The 12,017-nt window shown below is 39.0% G+C and overlaps 1 protein-coding gene across 6 annotated transcripts in view; it reads left to right on the top strand.

Annotated features, from left to right (window-relative positions):
• Nucleotides 1-4,332: 4,332 nt before the first annotated feature.
• The window catches only part of cadm2b (cell adhesion molecule 2b), a 191,920-nt gene continuing 184,235 nt past the window's right edge, over nt 4,333-12,017 (top strand). For all 6 annotated transcript variants that reach the window (XM_053506662.1, XM_053506657.1, XM_053506661.1 and 3 more), the window contains exon 1: nt 4,333-4,628. In XM_053506662.1, coding sequence (XP_053362637.1) covers nt 4,568-4,628 — 61 coding nt within the window. In that variant the 5' untranslated portion in view covers nt 4,333-4,567. The remainder of the gene's footprint in view (nt 4,629-12,017) is intronic.

Genomic DNA, 12,017 nt, shown 5'->3' with positions numbered 1-12,017 from the left:
CTCTGTTTCTCAGCCCCCACCCCCCTCCTTATTCTTCTCTCTGTCTCTGTCTCACCACCCATCCCAGCTTGCACTGATTTTCTTATGCACCCCTTATAGTGAAGCTAAGCCTGATTCTCAAGCGCATTTCTTACTCCTTAGTGGTTCCAAAAAGCCACATTATAGCAGCTTTACTGTGAGAGATCTTTTCCTCCCTGATGTCAGAAGTGCAGTAAATTTAGCAAAAAGCTAAAAAGGCTGCTCTGCAGTCGACCCTTCGGCATGTTTAGGGATCAAAAAAGAAATTCACAATGCTTTGTTTCAACCTAATCATTATTCAAACATGAAGATGCTGCAATGCTGAGAATCCATTTACTGTTCTTATAGAAACAGTCCATGCCATATCTCAGCTGTCATCATCTTCAAGCAGTGAGTTATTCTTTGCAGCGTTTTAAAAGGCATCTTCCATTTTAAAAGTATTACAAAGTACATGGGATATAATATAAAAAAAGTGTGTTATTTTACCCTCAAGAGGTAAAATTAATGCTGTGTGCCATTAGAATGCTGAATTGGAATATTGACATTTCAGATTTAGAGTATATATATTACAAAAGAGATCATAAGAAAAAAACACCATTATAGTTTACAGAATTGTTGCTTGGTTACAGAGTTATTATATTCTATAAGTCTTCTTATTTTTTTCCCCCAGTTTTATCATCCATTATTCATATCACACCATTTTTTACTATTTCTCATGTTTCAGTTTAGGGAAAAAGAGTGAGAGCAGTATAGTTTGCCTATGTGACATTCATCTAAATGAGATTTTGCATATTCATGAAATGTGTTTTATGAGATCCGTGGATACGCACTTTGATCAGGTTCTCATACAGCACCAGCGCTTATCCAGCAGCACAACAATTTGAAATGTGTACAAAACACAGAACAAGGCTAAGATAATTTGTCACAGCAAATGCTCAGAACATGAAGGTAAGATAAAAACATACACATGACTGTTAAAAGCATACATAAATTAAATGTGTTGAAGGTGTCCTTAAATTCAGAGCCGTTGTTCACTCATAATAGAGACAGAGGGCAAAGCAATGACCCAGTATCCTGCTCATAAAAGTCATTATATTTGATTGTTCATCACCAGTTTCATTGGAAAGACTAGATGATATTGAGAAATTATGCTGCACCAACAGACCACTTCATGTATCATCAATATGTTTTTTTTGTTCACACCCTCTACAGTATGTACTTATGCTTAATGATTCATGATGCTTTGACTTTTTATAGTCTATATGAACATGATATAGACGTTCCTGATTAGCTGCTTGTTACAAGAGCTACAAGTGACCTTCAAAGCTGGGCAAAGCCTCCTTTCATTCCATTTTACCTGGATGACTCTGATTTATTTTATATTACCAGCATTTTCTGTATTCTGCTACAAGGCTCTGTTAGCACTGAGTCAGTTTTCCCTTGCTAACTGAGTCTCTTCCACCCTTTGGCATGTATTTTCTTGAATATTCTATACTCGCTTCCAACTGGCTGACTTGCAAGCTTGTAGCAATTCCAACTTATTCTTGCTAAGCATGCTTATTTATCTGCATTTACAACTATTTGTTTGAAGTCAGTATTTTAGTCATGGAACAAACCTTTTTTCCTTAATCCTTGACTTAGAGTCTCTAACGCAATAGTTCATGCTAGAGAACGTGAGTATCCACAAATAACCAAGACATGCACTCATGCAGGCTGTGGATGAGTCTTTTGTGAAGCAAAGAAAGGGACCAGCTTGAGGCTCACTGCCTCAGCACTGTCCATCTCAAGCACGCTATGTGACTCAGCTACTGCGAGCCACCCCCCTCCACCCCCCACCCACCCCCATTGACAGAATAGCAATGCCTATTTCAACACAATGAGCTCAGCTGCAGGATTTGAACCTGGGCTCAGAGTAGAATCTGGCCCAAATCCTTCAGCCTAAAGCATGTTGCTAACACTCTTGATCGTGAGGCACAAAAAGAACCTCAGAAAAATTCACAGTTAATCACTAGATCATTGGTATTTGGACCCCAAGATATTCCATATTTTTCCTCTGGTCCCTTATAATGTGATGTTTTGTATTGGTAAATCAATGAACCAATAAATCGAAAAATTTATCTATCTATCTATCTATCTATCTATCTATCTATCTATCTATCTATCCATCCATCCATCCATCCATTCATCCATCCATCCATCCATCCATCGATCTGTCTAGGATATCACCTGGGACCACCTGATATAATATTATCACAATATCTATGTGCTGATTCGATCTGTAAGTATCATAATTTTATAAATATCCCATTTTAATGTATAATTTCTATTTTGTTACTGTTTTAAACAAACTTGGCAGATAATTTGCTCCTACCATACGTACTGTTGCGCTGCCTAATAAATGAATTGCCAAAACAACCAAAAAGTTGAAGAATTACGATACATCACTGAATCGATTTATTACATTATAATCCATTATATTTATTACAAGAACATTTTTAGATACATATTACAAATTGTACAATGACTTAATTTAGCCATATTTTAAACGTCATTTTCCTACTGATAAAATTTCTGGACATTTCTTGATAACAGTATATCACAAAACTCATGATCAGTTTCAGTGTGGCTGAAACCACAGTAAACATAATGAGACTGACACCAATAGAGGGTTTATAAAAGCTCAGTGCTTTTGTCAAAAAATGTGTTCAGATTGTTCTTTAAACAAACTGTACAAGGGACATTCATGGACATTTCTTTAAAGCATTGCATGTGCTTTATGATGGGTTTGACCTTCAGCAAGAGTCTAAATATGCATATCTTTTTTTCTATGTCTATGAGTAAGAGGTATTTAGAATCTTCTGAAGGTGGCATCAGCTTTTATTATGCCTACAAGAGTATTTGGTTGAAGGAATACTTACTAAACTGTATATAAAGCACTACAGAATTTAAAGTGGGCTGGTAGGAGGTGTACTATGTAATATGAATAGGTGTGATGTGTGTGTACTATGTGTAATATAAATAAAACAGGTCGTTGTAGACCTTTTTCTTTATCTGTAGACAAGTAGAATGTAATATAGTACCAAGGAGGAACATAGCTATTTAGTTATGTTACAGACTTTATTAAAATAAAACCGAGATTGTGTAATAGGGTGTTAATTAGACATCGTCATCAGCATCAACATCATTATCATCATCAAAAACAACAACAACAGGTTGTTCTTGGTCTACAGCACCTGACAGATTGGAGGATTCTGAGAACTTATTTGGATGAAATTGCTTAAAAGGCTAAAAGTGTGTATAGAAGCTTAACAGCTCCTGAATATTTTGTCTTTAGATAAATAACTAGCCTATAAAAAAAAAACTCTTCTTGCTGAGCGCCTACACTTCTAGGTTGGTGGCAGGTGGCTTAGTGGTTAGCACTGTCGCCTTGCACCTCCAGGGTTCGAGTCCTCCCCCTCCATCCGAGACCCGTGTGCATGGAGTTTGCATGTTCTCGCCGTGCTTCGTGGTTTTTTTCCAGGAACTCCGGTTTCCTCCCACAGTCCAAATTCATGCAGATTAGACTAATTGGCGTTCCCAAATTGCCTGTAGTCTCCTGGGATAGGCTCCAGGCCCACCACAACCCTCTACACAAAATAAAGTGGTATAGACAATAAGAGTGAGAGAGAGAGGGAGAGAGAGAGAGGGAAAGAGAGAGAGAGAGTTTTTTTAGGTTGATAGAACAGTTTTATTAGTGAATAATTATGCTGTTTTTAGATGCATAACTTCAGTATAAAGAAATAAACTCTTCTTGCTGAGAGTCTACACACTGTATTAAGGAAAGGTTTTGTTTTAGGTTAATAGAACAGTTTTATTAGTGACTGATTATGCTGTTCTCAGATGGATAACTTTAAAAGGAAGACATTAACTCTTTTTTAAGAGACTGCAAGAGGCTGAGGTACTGGTCAGGTGTCTCTATCTGTCAAACGGGCGTCGGTCCGGGTTGCCAAATACTGATGATAGTTATCCTGAAATGTAACATTTTTATTAAATTATTAAATAATTAAGTTATTGCGTATAGCGATTTTAAAAAGTATGTTTCTTTACGCAAACGTGTTATATGATTTAAAAAGCATAAGCTGTATCTGGTACAATTGAAGCTGTTGAGGCTGGTATTAAAATCGCGCGTTTTGTTAAAAAAGCCTCATAGTATTAAAAACAGTTATTCCAATCTGGCAACCCGGGAATGGGCGGGGCTTAGCGCTTGGTGGTAGCGCGCTGACGGCTTTGGTGGCTGAAGCGGCACTTTGCTCATCACTGTGGCGGGGAGCGTATCTCTGCAGGCCGGCTACAGCGCAGCCTCCGCTCCGCTCCGCTCCGGGCGCGTCACGGCAAACCCGTGGAGTCCGCGTGCTCCCTTCCTCTGTTAAAAAAAAAAGTGCGCACTCAGCCGGATAAGCCCGTCATCTGCAGGGGAGAAGACGCACCACGGACGCCGGCACACTTGGCCGAGAGGAAGAAACAAAAATAATACATACAATAAAAACCAAAAAAAAAAAAAAAGAACATTATGATGTTGAAGCAGCACCTGCTCTTCGTGCTCTGCAGCGTCTGCGGGACTGTCGTTAAAGGTGAGCGCTCGAGGACGCACCGGTTTATTGCCTGCGGCGGTGAAGGGAGTTGGCTTGGGCTGTCTTTGCGCAAACACACACACACACACATACAAACACAGACACACTCTTCCCTCAAGTCCTATCCTGGGGACAAGGTTTAGAGAATTAGAAGTTTTGTGCGCGCGCATTCTTTCACACCGCTCGTGGCTGCGAAGTTGCGGTGATGATGATGGAGAGCGTAGAGAGGAAGAGCGAGGCTGTGCATGTGTCTGACTAACTTCTACTTTCACTATTAAATATAGCTAATAGACTAGACGTTTGTGGTCAATTAACGGGACTGGTTAAGCGTCGCATTTGGAGAGCAGAAGGACTTGAAGAAAAATAAAAATAAAAAACAGTCTTGCTTCTAATAGAGACTAGTTGTCAGAGTCTCCTTTAATTCCGTACGTGTTTGTTTGGAAATTCTGTGAAAACCCAATTCCTTGTCCGGTACTCTTAAAAGGGAGTGGCGGCGTACTCCGGTTAATTCAGTACCAGTGCTTTAAGTTGTCCTGGGTCGGAAACCGCTCGCGATCGTACTGTCTTAATAGTTTCTCAAAACACTACATGCATACACAGACATCTGGTTGTCGCACTGTAGAGGACAGAAGCATACGGGTCCGGTATCTGTGCGCGAGCACGAGCTATTGCGCTCCCATCAGACTGCGGTATTTGCAGCCGTCTGCATCTTGGGGTCGTCCTAGTATAAAGCATAAGAGATTTTCTTCGCGGGGCATAAAGCGAATTCGGACAGGACTGAAGAAGAAAGTGCAGCTCAAGTTAATGCATCTGCAGCAGTGGATAATGTAGATGGCTTATAGTATGGAATTAGATTTTTTTTTCAGTGTAAACATTTTTTTTTTACACTGTTTAGTTTATTGAGCTAAATAAAATTCTATGCACTGGATTTTCAAAGTGTTCAAACTTAAAGAAGGGTGAACTTGTTGTAGCACAGATTGGACATTTTTTTGTAGCATGGACTGGAGTCTGTGCTACAAAGTGTCCAAACTTAACAGAAGATAAGCATATTGTAACATATTCATCCACTTTCCAGTTTACTGAACCTCTGAGCCAGCAGGTACTCGCTGCCCCAGCTCATTCATTGCTTCGTTGCTTTTTTCTTATTAACATTTTATTAACATTACCAAGTAAACCCCCAACACGGCACAGCTTCCCAGGCCTGCTTCTGGAAGTCTGCACTTCCTGTGGAGTTTAGTCCAGGCCTAATCAAGCACACCTGATCCAGTTAATCAAGCGCTTTAGTATCATCTGAATATTACAGCCAGGTGTGCTGGAACTAAACTCCAAATGTTGGTAGATCTCCAGCCACGGGCACACTGTGATGGAGAGCATTCCAACTTCACGACAGATACATAAAAGGTTGTAAAGACTTGAGCCAACTCCCACAAATTAAAACAAACAAACAGAAACAAAATCCTGGTGATTTTAAATTGTTGCAGACAGACTGATCATTCTGTCATGAGTAATGGTAATCATCAGCAAGACAAAACGGACATGTGGGTATGGTTGGACTTTTTATATGCTTCAATGAAACTACAACATGCATACGTTTTATTTCTAGGTAAGCAAAATGCAATATTAAGCCATCTTTAATGGTTAGTTTTTTTTATTTCTTCTATTTTTTTATTTTATTTTTAAAGAGTTGCATATTAGTAAAAGCAAGTAAAAACTTTTCAACATCATTGAGTTCTACTGTATGTGGTAGAAATATTGCTCACAAGCTCTTCTGTTATTACAAAATATAACCAAGCAAAATCTGCCTTATTTGCATGTGCCTCTTGAATCAAACGATGAACGGCTCTGAGATTATGCACTGAATATATGCAATATTTTGGCTACGTAGCTGCAATTTGTATATTAGAGAAAAGTAATTTATATAACTTGTGTATACAGTACGGCTTTTTGTCTGGAGCTGAAATTAGCTCAACGAGCTTATTGAGCAGACCTGATCAGCGGTCCCTTTGAGCAGACCTGATCAACGGTCCCTTTTCCATAAAAGATACACCACAAGGCATACATGAGAAGTGACTGAAATTATTCCCTGTTTACCATTTAGTACAGCGATTTGTGTGTCAGCCATTTTATAGTATTGTCTGAATTCTTAGAATATAATCTTATTTCCTGGCTAGTTATTAATTAAATTATTTCTTTCAGCTTGAAATTAAATTAAGGGCACTGTAATGGAAAACACATTGTGTACATCAACAGTCATTTGTTAATTCAAGTGACATATTTATGTTTAGCAAAAACTTCTGTTTGTTCTTGGATTCATGTCGCATATCTAAAAACATCACTACATTTTTATATTTTTATATGTTTAAAAAGTTTTTTTGGGCCTTTCTTATCTGCATTCAGTGTACCAGCCTGTGTAGTGAATCATAAAGGACTGAGTAAGGTTATAGTCTCAAGCAAAGCTTTTGTTTGCTTAAAAGGGGGTTCACTGCAATTGTAACTCACATCACAAACAGCAGAGGGCTCTAAAAATTACAACTTGCTCCTTTAATGCTAAAAAAAACCCAACCAGATTAGCTCTGACAAATGAAATGTTTCCTAAAACGACAAAATAATTCGCCACATAATACCCATTGTATTTTTCATGTCCAGTCTTTTGCAAGTTCTCTTTTGTCCCGCTGACTTTTTTTTATGTCTGAAAATCTTTTTTTGTGTGTAATTGCTATAAAAAGCTCAGTGCCTGACATCCCAATTGGGACCAGACATTTAGGTCAGGGTTTCATCTGCTTTTCTATGGCTCTTCGCTGTCTAAACCCCACAAGAGGAACCTTTTTCCCACCTTAGTTAGCGACTCATAGAATAAGACATTTGTACTCGAGATGTAATGTGACACACAAATTGGACCTGAGGGACAAAAAAAAAATATCCCCCTCAAACATAACTGCAGAGATGCCAGAGGGCCTCGCTACACATGTGGATGGATGCTGTGCCACTAGAGCACCACAGTTAGCTTTGGCTTATTGGTGGATTTTTGACGTGAGAGGGGTGTCAGAGGGAAGCGCTTTTATTTGCCGCCTAAAGATGCCCCCGTCTGCTGGACGAGAGAGTTAGCTTATCTTGGAAGAATGTGCTTTAAGCCTGTGAGTACTGGCCCTGGAACTACGCTATAAATAATCCAGTGGAGGAAGGAGACTGGGAGTGCGCAGGCACCGAGGCTCACTGCTTCGTGCTTGCTGACAGATCTGCATCTACACGGATCAGTCAGAGAGCAGAGCCAAAAAAACGCCACAGTACAAGAGACACGCTGGGCAGCCGACGTGAGCTGTTATGCTGACAGCAAGCATTTTGGCCTGTTTTTATTCTTGTGACTGCTCGCATTTTTTACTAGCATCGTTTTTATTATAAGCTCTTTCAGTCAACTAAGATGGCTGGCTGGCCCCAGCTTGTTCTCTTCCTTCCTGGATCACATGTCAAAATCTGTATGATTGCATTAATTCCCATGGCAAATGAACACATATGATGGAGCGCATGCTTTCTTGGAATTCTGACAATGCAGCAAGAGCACGAGCCTGTCTGTTGGAAACTGACCCGATAGCATTCTCTAGTTGTTTGTATTAACGATTAATCCAGAAATAGCACAGTTAATCTCTTGCTAAAGCTGCATCTATCACAGCGGTACATCACTACGTGGCACGGGCACGAATGACATCTCTCCTTCTCTCCTTCTCTCTCCTTCTCTCTCTTTTTCTCTCTCTTTCTCACTTTCTGTCTCTCTCTCTCTCTCTCTCTCTCTCTATCCCGCTCTCTCTCTCTCTCCATCAGGTTTAATGAGGCTGTTCACAGCAAATTCAGAAAAAGTAGTGTGTCTTTGAAAGACTTCCTTAATGAAAGACATATATAGCTTGCTCGAGGAGGCCATAATAACTCTACTGATAAATGGTTCTGTGACACAGTCAGTTAATAAGATCACCTACCTCTGGGCATGCAGACATGATAATTAGCTCCTCATTGAAGCCTGCAGACACAGAAAAGACAGAAAAAGAGATAACGATTATATTTGGAGGTTTTGGTGTTTAACATTAAAGTTATTCCATTAATTGAGATAGAGTGAGTTGTTTGAACTTAGAACGTGCTCGTTATATTCACCTTAAATTCATCATAGATAGGTTTTAAATATTTTAAAGATGTTTTATAATGACCGTCTTCTTGATTATCTGAAGATCGTTTTTAGTAAGAGATTCCAGTAGAAAACTTTAAATGCTCACCCAGTGTATGGCTTTGAGCAGTATACACAGGTACAGTATATACAGTGGTACTGCATGGAGAAAGTGGATAAATATTAAGAGATATTCTGACCCAGGTGTTGTAATTAATTAAGGTAGTATGTTATATAGTAATTTACAGTTGCCATAATTATAAGCTCCATCACAGACTGCGTCAAAAAGAATCAGACATACCCGCTGTGACATTACCCATACTTTTTCCAAAGAACGGTTTTGAAGCTCAACGGAGCGCTGCTCATTGCCATGTTGGCAGGAGATGACTCTGCAGTTAATCCATAAATGGGCCAAGGGGCAGAACGAATGGAGCACAGTTCTTGGTTGGAACTTGCCTACTGTACTTATACCAGTTACCACAAGCTAGTTGGCTTAGTTTTAGCTTAGCTAAAATGATAAGCTGGCAAATGTTAATTTACATTTAGGATATGCCCTTATCCAGAGCGACGTACATTTTTATCTCATTATACATGTGAGCAGTTGAAAGCCTTGCTCAAGGTTCAAGGGTGTAACAGTGGCAACTTGGTTGTCGTGGGGTTTGAACCTGGGACCTTTCGAACCGTAGTCCAATGCCTTAGTCATATGTTGAGGTTTGTTTGGGTTTGATTGACTACTAGTCGGCCCATGATCACGAATGCTCTGCAAGGTCTACACAGAAGAGAAGTCAAATTCCAGTTAGCTAGTTAGCTACAGTAAGTGATGCATAGTAGATGGTTAGCTGTTTGACACCTGCAGTACAGCTGTGGGCCATGCTCATAATTATGTATAATTTTATGTTGTAATGTAATTTTTCATTAATTCACCCCAGCGGTCATAAACCGGAAATCTAGCTATGGAGAACAAGACTATTTTTGTACCGGCCTGCAAACATGTTTATTTCTGTTATAAAGTTGAACATTTTAACATGGGAGTCTTTAGGCATTACCTTACTTTTGTAGCCAGTTTACCTAAGTGGTCATTTAAGGAACTGCAAATCATACAATGGATTATTATTTTTAATAATAATAGTAAATGATAAATCCGAAGCACCAATAACATATGTCCCCCCCCCCCAAAAAAAATGGTGGATGCTTCATTATGTAAAGCTGCCTTGTGACAATGACCGTTGTTAAAAGCGCTATACAAATAAAATTTTATTGAATTGAATTGAATGATATTTATTTGCCAAAGGAATAAACATTTTGAACAAATGATAGCTTCAGTCGCCGCTAATTTCTTATTAGGTTCTTAGTGGATTAGAAGCCTACCTTGTGATCACTGAAATAGATAGATAGATAGATAGATAGATAGATAGACTTTATTGATCCTTTGAGGGAAATTATTGGAGATCACACACAAAACACCAAACAGACCTGAGCTCAGGATTAACAAGAGCGAAAGTGATTGACAGTGAACTGGATAACAGTCCTGCCCTCTTGGTCTCTGGGTCGAAGATTTTTTTGCCTCCTTTTTGAAGCCTCTCGACCGAGATAACTAGCTAATTCTTACCCATTAGGTTTTTGTTCTATGTCAATATCAGTGCTGTAATTTATAACAATTCTATAAGTATAATATTTTCATGTATATGTTCTTATTGTATTGTGTATACTTGCAGTATGTCAATGTTTAATTGAGTAGACTTCCATTATACACGGTAGCAAAGCTCCTGAAGTAATGAAAGAGGCTAACAATGCTCCTGCCATGTGTTTAATTAATGCAGAATCTTATCTCTATCAGTCTTCACTAGACTTGCACATTTATGTTATTTACAGGATCAACTTTAATTGTGTTTCAGACACTTTAAAATACTGTTCAACTAAGATAGATAACAAAAAAAATGGTTTCTTTGTGGAGAACTAATTTTAGAGCACATAATTAGTATTTCAATTTAAAAATGACATAGACTTGAGTGTTGTGTTTGTGTATTTCTGATACGTCTGGACATTGATGGTAGGTGGCTGTGTGTTTTCTGGGACACAAGACAGAGTCGTCTGATTGTCTCCCAGTGTCTGTTTTGTTACTGCAGTTGGCTGTATGAATAAAAGAGCCATCAAATTCCACTGCAATGTTTTTTTTAAATAGCTGATGCTCAAAATCTATCCAGCACAAAAAAGTTTAGGTGGGACAGTTTGGATATTAAAACTGGCACTTGTTCCTGTGGCTGTTACATGGGCACCTGTGGCTAAATGACATGACGTGTTGTGTGGCGATGTGTCATTTCCACTTGCGGAAACACTGTTGGCTGATTTGGGACATTATTTAGGACATAGTCTGTGATTTGATGCATAGCCCTGGTACACTGTTGTTCTTCTGGGTTTTTCGTTGAATATATTTTTTTTAAACGTAGCAGTGTAAACAGCATCCTCATCAGTATTCTCTTAGCAGACCTCATCAGTCATTGTCGTTTCTTGTATCGTCTAGCACACATTGTCACCATTAAACACCACAGAGCATTTCACATCTAGTGTTTTTCCTTCTTTGGTCAAACAGTAGGACACTACTACTGCGTTATGCGTTTGAATTCGGGATGGATTTCTCAAGGCCAGGCCAAAAACCCATACATCTGTGCAGTGAATCCAATCATTCATGCCTGTCCCTGTATGTGTCTGCCTGCCTGTCTGTCCAGCTCTGTGGCAAGAGAAACTATCTATCCATCCATTTGGGATTCTCCGACGCTGAAAAGTGTGAGGAAAGACAAGTTAAAAAAAAATGTAAATATCAGAAAATGTCTTCTCCCGTCTGCTGGTATATCAAGGGATTTAATTGGCTGTTTACAGAAAGCCGCATGCTCGTATTTGATTGTTAGCACATTACTGTCAGGGAAAAAAAAATGACTAGACCAGAGCCTATGAATCTACAGAAAAACTAAACGCCATAATTTTATACTTTTCCTCTTAGCCTGCTACACTAGACCAGAAGACATGCTATCTAATTGCTTTTTTCCCTTAGCATCTCACTGAGTTGTATTTAAAGGAAGCTTTATAACACTTTCTGTTATTTTTCAGGAGCTATCCAATTAACCATTTGCATTTGACATTTGGTAGGCTTTCAATCCATGAAAAGCTGTTCAGACTGTTGACAGTTCCAAATAAAGTAGGGATGAGGTACTGTTACTGTTGAACAGCCTCATCTGTGAAAG

The sequence above is a fragment of the Clarias gariepinus genome, chromosome 11 (genome assembly GCF_024256425.1).
Source record: "Clarias gariepinus isolate MV-2021 ecotype Netherlands chromosome 11, CGAR_prim_01v2, whole genome shotgun sequence".
NCBI classification, from domain to species: domain Eukaryota; kingdom Metazoa; phylum Chordata; class Actinopteri; order Siluriformes; family Clariidae; genus Clarias; species Clarias gariepinus.
This window is presented reverse-complemented; position numbering and strand designations above follow the sequence as displayed.